This window comes from Schistosoma mansoni, chromosome W (assembly GCF_000237925.1).
Source record: "Schistosoma mansoni strain Puerto Rico chromosome W, complete genome".
NCBI classification, from domain to species: Eukaryota; Metazoa; Platyhelminthes; class Trematoda; order Strigeidida; family Schistosomatidae; genus Schistosoma; species Schistosoma mansoni.
This window is the reverse complement of record NC_031502.1, coordinates 59168049-59175925: the sequence shown is the minus strand read 5'-3', so window position 1 is coordinate 59175925 and position 7877 is coordinate 59168049. Positions and strand designations below refer to the sequence as shown.

Genomic DNA, 7877 nt, shown 5'->3' with positions numbered 1-7877 from the left:
ATTATCAATTTTCTTATCCATTATAGCATCTTTCCTAAGGCTTCCAGAATATCAGCCTCATTCATAAAATTGTAAAACCACTTATTTCCTTTAAGTATATAAATTTTGAAGTTAAACACACTTTTTGTACTTCATACTTCCGTATCTTCCATTCGGATTTCGATTTTGAGAGATTCCAAGAGAACTTGGAAGTGATCATAAAGTCAGCAGAAAACGTTTAAGTACAAGGCATATCAATTAATTTTGCATTATCATTAATCAATAACAGTTTGTTTTTAACAGTAACTTTAGGAAAGATGCAGAATATTCAGAAAAGTAGTAGAATGTACTTTTCTGAAATTAATTCCCAATGACTTTGTTAGATAGTGACCTACTTACGTTCAATGGAACTTAGTATTATTATTACCACTTATCACCACTTTGCGTGAGTTGAAGCGATAAATTTTCAGAGAAAACATTAGTTTGACCTTAAAACATTTACCATTAAAAATATTAAGTATAATCTATAATATGAACTTAATACTTGACAAGTAATATTTTATTCCGTATGATTCTTCGCATTTTTAGTTTTCTAAATAAGCGTAAACCAGATTCCAGTGGAGGAAGAATTCAGGAAGGAGCGATGGAAATGGATAGGACACATATTGAGGGAATCACCCAAGTGCGTCACATGGAATCCTGAAGGCCAAAGAACACATTAGGCCGAGAAATGAGGACAGATATGAGAAGAGTGAACAAAAATTGGATAGAAGTAGAAGGGAAGGCCCAGGACAGAGTGGGTTGGAGAATGCTGGTTGGCAGCCTATGCTCCATTGGGAGTAACAGGCGAAAGTAAGTAAATAAGCGTGAACAGCTGAGCAATATTGATTAATTATTCGAGTAAAAAGTTTGTTTTCATCAGATGTTTACAATCTCAAAATATTTATATACGTTTGTAAGGGCTGGTATTATGTCAAACCCACGTAGGTTATTCTAGCCTCTGAACTGATCAATCTATACATTCTTCACAAGCCACACTTTTACCCTGTCACTTATTTCGCTTATAAACCTTGGCTGTTTTTATGTGTGTGTGGATAAATTTCTTATCTTATTCATCACATGTCTTTAGCTTCTTTTTGTTCGGCTATAAATATCGATTAACGCTTGATTAAATCGGGTTGGCTAACACACTTTCTCCCCTGAGAGTACTTTCGCTTCTGGCTCTTCTCTTTGCTTCCTTCGATTCTTCCTTTCGCTCTCATTACCCTGACATAACTTCTTTTATCTTCATTATCACTATAGTAACTATAACATCTGTTCTTCTGTGAATTTTTTACTTTCTAACATATAAATACACGTCAATCTTAATTAGGTTTAGTTATGCACTTTGTATCTTATTCCTCTCATTATTTTCGTTATTATTTTTATTATAATTATGTTCCGAACATTTATTTAAAAAAACAAATGAAAGTTAAAACATTTTTTAATAATTATATTACTTACTTGTTATCCTCAATGGAGCATAGGCCGCCGACCAGCATTCTCCAACCCACTCTGTACTGGGCCTTCCTTTCTAGTTCTATCCAATTTTTGTTCATTCTTCTCATGTCTGTTTCCATTTCTCGGCGTAATGTGTTCTTTGGTCTTCCTCTTTTCCTTTAACCTTGAGGATTCCATGTGAGTGCTTATCTTGTGACGCAGTTGGGTGCATTCCTAAAAGTGTTTCCTATCTACTTCCATCGCTTCTTCCCGATTCCTTCTTCCTCCGTTATCTGATTTGTTCTAATTTTAAATTTACATTGTATGCAGTTGATAAGAAAGCGTGAAATAGAATTCATTTTATTCTACAAACCTTGTTGTTCTTGAATTCATTTAGTATTATTTGTTTGAATCTTCTCATCGATTTGTTAGGACTGCAACTGGTCAGTCTCTAATTAGCATATGCTCATACTGTGCATATTGCCTCGGTATAGCCTTAATTCACAAGCATGGTAAGCAGAGATTGAAGCGAGGGTACTGGGTTCGAGTCCCAGAGTGAACATCAACTCCGAGATGCAGGTACATCCAGCTGACGAGTCCCAAATAGGACGAAACGCGCGTCCCGGATTCCACTGCTAGCCACTATACATCTCTGCTTATGGTTCTTGGTTTGTTTGAAAAAATCTCTATACAAAAATAATGTTTTCTAATGATCCTGATGAAAATCTAGATAGTTCATCAGTTTATTGGATAATATAATGTTTTGTAGTCACTATTGTAAGTCTATTTACTAACGTTTGACCTCCTATTTTTTTGCTTAACTATTGATAAGACTTTTGTTATCATAATTTAATATTCTTACTACTATAAGTATACCTGCCTTCCCACTATCAACTTGTACCTTTACCTATTATGCTTGGTGACGTTTTTTATTTCATTGTGATTATTGATTCAAAGTGCCTTGATTGGCCTAACTTTTTCCGTATAAATATTCATGTATATTAGAGTAAAGCTTGTTGACAATCTAATTGAAAACAATTGTTCGCTTACATGTGTTGTTCTAATATATTGGTGTCAAATGGGATTTTGCAGTAAACAATAACAGTGGGATACAGTTACATCAGATTGAAGAGTTCTAAAATAGTGTGACATGACATTTTTTTATAGATTTCATCTCGCGAGGCGAGATCGTGGATGCGCACTGCTGAGGAGTCCCATAATAGGACGAAACGGCTGTCCAGTGCTTCCAGGTCTTCCATGGTTGTCTAGCTTCAATTGACTCATGATTTCAACTATTAAAAACAAAATTTAAAATAATAATAGTGTCATTTGTTAGGTTATGTCCGGCCATGGAAGGGATAGGGGGGTTACAAATTTCTTCTGTATACATAAATTGGGGTGAAATGCACGAATTCCTATGGCTTCTGCTATATGAAGGAGACGGGAACGAACTCCGTTGGCAAATGATGGAGGTGTACGATAGATCACTCGAAACGATTTCGATTTATCTACATTATGACCACTATGAATTAGATGTGCCAGGACAGAACTGCGTACTGTTTTTATCTGGCCATTTACATTTGTAATATCTTATATATCTATTTTCTGGTTTTCGAACCCATCAAACTGTATAACGAAGAATATAGTTTTTTATACGCTATATTTTGTGAATTTAATAGTTGAATTCATGAGTTCATTGGTTGAAGTTAGATATTAATACCATTGGATGCCGCCCAATAGTCTAGAGGTTAGGCGTTCGCGCGCGAGACCAAAGGTCCCTGGTTCGAACCTTGCGAGCGGGATTGTGGATGCTCACTGTTGAGGAGTCTCTTACTAGGACGAGGTGGCCATCAAGTGCTTCTGGGTTTTCCATGATGTTCTAACTTTAATCGACTCATGAATTCATCTATTAAATTACTACAATCTACACAAAACTCCCTTTCTGATATTTTATGAAGTTTAAGAGGATGAATATTAAATTTACCTGTAAATACTAATGACTAAAATCTTTTTTCATCCTTACATAGATACATGTACGTATATCTTATTAGATAGAGTATGAACTGACAGATTAAATGTGTTCTGAAAGGTTAATTAAGGACAAGACATATAATCGGTTAATATTATTATTTATTCGATTAAAATAGAAAGCGTAGGAATTAAGTTAAAACCTGAGAAAATAAACCTGTTAAGATAATAACCATAAAAAACACGTAATAAGAAGTATGTGAGAAATCGGAAATAGAAGTTGTTATCTTAAGCTATCGAACGTGTTGCAAATAATCCATTTAAACTTATGATTAGTGAAGAAGAGCTAACGAAAGAAAGAAAAATTAGGTAGGAGTAAAGGGTACAAAATTACTTACTTATTTACGCCTGTTACCCCTCGAAGAGGAGAATAGGCCAACCACCAGCATTATCTATACAACTCTGTCCTGGGCAATGCTTTCCAGTTGTCATCCATCCTTTTCATATCTGCTTCTATTTCCCGGCGTAATGTTTTCTTTGTCCCTCCTCTTTTCAGCTTCCCTTCAGGATTCCGAGTCGGAGCTTGCCTCGTGATGCAGTTTTGTGACAGTTGTTTTGAGTTTCATATATTCTTCAATCGTAGGAATGCGGCCCTTGCTTTTCCAGTCCTCCCATCTTACATCTGCATCAGATCCTCCTTGTTTATCAATGATGCTTCCCAGGTACATGAAGGTATTCACAACTTCCAGAATTTCCCAATCTAGTGTGATTGGGTTGACGTTCTCCATGTTGCATTTGAGGATCTTGCTTTTTCTTTGTGTATGTTGAGACATATTGATGCAGAGGCTGCTGCTACATTCGTTGTCTTCATCTTCGTGTGTATGAGATAGGAGAGCTAGATGATCTGCAAAGTTCAAATCGTCTAATTTATTTTGAGATGTCCATTGTATTCCGTGCTTCCTCTCATATGCCGTGGTCTTCATAATCCGGTCAATCATCAAAAGAAAGAGGAAGAAAGAGAGTAGACAGCCTTATCTAACTCCGGTCCTTACTGGAAATGCATCTGTCAGCTGTCCTCCTTCACATAAATCTATCAAGATAAAAACTAAATTAAGTTAGTCATATTCCAAAAAGAATTGGCTTCATGATGAATACATTTTGATAAGAATAATGTTAAATACCAGATATAGATAAGCTGAACACTTTTTTTACTGATCACTAAACAGTATCAAAGCTAACAGGTTTTAGATTTATGTCAGAAAATATTATATCCGATTATAGAAGAAGTTATAGGTATACATAATCTTAAATAAAATTAAATCAAATCATTGAATCTGGATCATCTATTATCCATTCACATTCATGTCACGTTCATGAACATTTATGTCAAAGATAAATATTCACCATATAAATGAAATCTAAAACTTAACACTTTACTTTCATATATTCATCATTCAATATTAAACAAACATACATACATACAAACAAACAAACGAAAAGAAAAGAAGGATTAACACTTTCAAGAAAGAAAAAAATATAAATCATAATTACGAAAATAATTTATCATAATTATCAGAAGAGGTTTTTTGTGGAGATTTAGTATTTTCATAGTTGAAAGCGTGAGTCAATTCAAGCTAGACCACCATGGAAAAACCTGGGAGCACTGAACAGCCATTTTGTCCTATTGTGAGACTTCTCAGCAGTGCGCATCCACGACCTCGCCTCACAAGATTCGAGCCCAAGACCTACCAGTCTCGTGCCAGAGCACTTAATCGAATCTTGAATCTCGCGAGACGGGATTATGGATGCGCACTGCTGAGGAGTCCCACAATAGAACGAAACGGCCGTCCAGTTCTTCCAGATTTCCCCTGGTGGTCTAGCTTCAATTGACTCACGCTATCAACTATGAAAATTCATTATAAATAAATTTTAAATCTTTTTCAAAATACCAATAATATTTTCGAAAAAAATTCAAATACTTAACAAAATTTAATTAACCAATCAAATTAAAGTAATATCACTGTTTTTCATCTTTCAACAATTTGATTGGTTAATTCTTTTATACATTGATTAATTCATTGAAAAACTCGATTTGTAACTATGTGACATGTTTATTACTGATTAAACTAAAAAGAAACCTAGTCACTATTATTTGATCATTGATAAAAATAAAATTTTTATATTTTTTTTTACACAAAAGTATATTCGTCAAGGTTAGAACAAAATAGCTTGACAACAATTGGGCGCCAAGTTTCAGCCAGTGAAATTTAAATAATAATAATTCCAACATTTCATCCACTTAACTATTCTGGAACTTCTTCAGGGAAATCATCAAAATAAATTTTATCTCAAGTTTATCCAAAGTTTGGGTGGCGAGTATACAGAAGTCATTCTATTGTAAAAAATTATTATATTTGAAATAGTTTCAGCCAGTGAAACTTTAAATAATAATAATAATTCCAACGTTTCGTCCATCTAACTTGTTTAGAACTTCTTCAGGGAAACAAAATTTAAAATGTCACAATATACAAATTCTACAAATGATCATATTTTATGTAAATCAATTCATCCAATGCAAATTTCTGAGAATCCAATGAATCATTTATGTAATCAAAGTTCTATCTCTTCTATGATTATAAATAATGATAGTCGAATAGATACAGAAACGCATAGAATTACACAAATTTGTTTTTCATTAGCATTTTGTTCTACATTAATTCATTTAATGTTTATCTTATATTTTAAACGTATAAGACAATTATATGGTATATGCATAGTGATTAATTGTTTCTTTTATTCAGCATCATATTTAATGACATTGATTACATGTTCATTGCCTAAACCTAACTTAACTCATACTATTTTAAGTTATTTAGCTGATTATTGTATATTAACTAATATGATAATGAATTTAAAATCTTCATTTATGATTGTATATTTATTAATGAGTCGACGCGAAAATATAAATTGTTACCATGGTAACTATCCATTATGTAATTCTAGTCATGTATGTTTGAAGAATATCAAAAAATTATGTTATATAATAGGACATATCACGGTTATCATTTTACCTATATTATGTATAGTAATTAGTATGTTACTATTTGAAACCTACAATTATATCAGCGAAGATCATGAAGAGTTCGCCGTTATATCCTGTAATCTAATACCAAATTATGGTCACTTCTATGTATTCTTTCCAATCCTATTTCTTTTATTATTATTACAATTCTGTTGTATTATAATGATAACTAGACTATTGATGATTGGTCAACAACATCAAAGGACCGATAATAATAATAATAATAATCATTATAATCTTATTATAACATTATGGAAAACAACTAATTTAAGGGCAAGATATTGGATTACATTAAAATTTACAATAACACATAGTCTGATATGGTTTATTGCATTATTATCTATAATTAAAGCATCTATATCATTATGGCATGTATTTACATTATTATATAGTTTACAATCTATATATATTACTGTTAATTGTATATTTACACGTCCTATATTAGATTTATTATATCAATGGCATGAAGAAAAAATTGATTATTATAAAAATGATAATCATTTATTATTGATTAATCATAATCAACAAAATGATTTAAAACAAGATCGGATCAAAAATATATTGATTAATTGTTAATGATCATATATTTGTTGTATATTGTAGATATACACTTGTATACATCATATATATCAGTTCATAGTTGCAAATGAGTGAATATCCTGTTTTTTTATGATCTGGATCATGTATGAGTTATGAATCAATAGAATGATAAATGTTTTTCCTTATTTGTAAGTAGTATTCTTAATTTCATTATCCTAATGAATAAATAATTGTAAGTGAACTATTTGATAATAATTTCTATTCATTGATGATTTAATATTAGATCTCATTTAGTCTAATCAAACTTTAGAAAAACAATTCATTTGTTTTATTCCTATTTAGCAAACTGAATTTCATTGTCAAACTTTGAGTAGTATATATCTTGATAGATACAGACTGCTTTGTTGTCCTGGACAATCCTTTTCAGTTGTTTCCAATTGCTATTCATCTTTGTCATGTCTGATTCCGATTCCCGACAAAGTGTTCTTTGGCCTTTCTCTCTACGGTAACTGAGACCAGTAGACCAAAAAATGTTATAAGACATCCTATAGAATCGATCAAAATTATGCAGATCGATTAAAACTTTATCTTCTTTTAAATATTGAGTTTTAGTATTCTTTTATTCTATCTTCTCATTGCTTATTCTCACTGTTCGATCTTTGTCATTATTATTAATTCTAAGATTGTTATGTCTCTATAAAAATAATGAATGGTAACTTTGGGATCCATTTATACACCAATATTATGCGTATATTTTTTAGCGTATAATCGCTAAATAACTGAACTACTCATATTCATGATCTCCTTCTCATGAGCTTTATTTTGAACG

The 7877-nt window shown here is 32.0% G+C and overlaps 1 protein-coding gene across 1 annotated transcript; it reads left to right on the top strand.

The window, feature by feature from the left end:
- Positions 1-6520: 6520 nt before the first annotated feature.
- Smp_204310 (uncharacterized protein) lies at positions 6521-7084 on the top strand (the record flags this gene model as incomplete). Its single annotated transcript, XM_018790331.1, has 1 exon — positions 6521-7084. One exon carries the CDS (start codon positions 6521-6523, stop codon positions 7082-7084), a length of 564 nt encoding a protein of 187 aa, XP_018655685.1.
- Between the last annotated feature and the right edge of the window lie 793 nt (positions 7085-7877).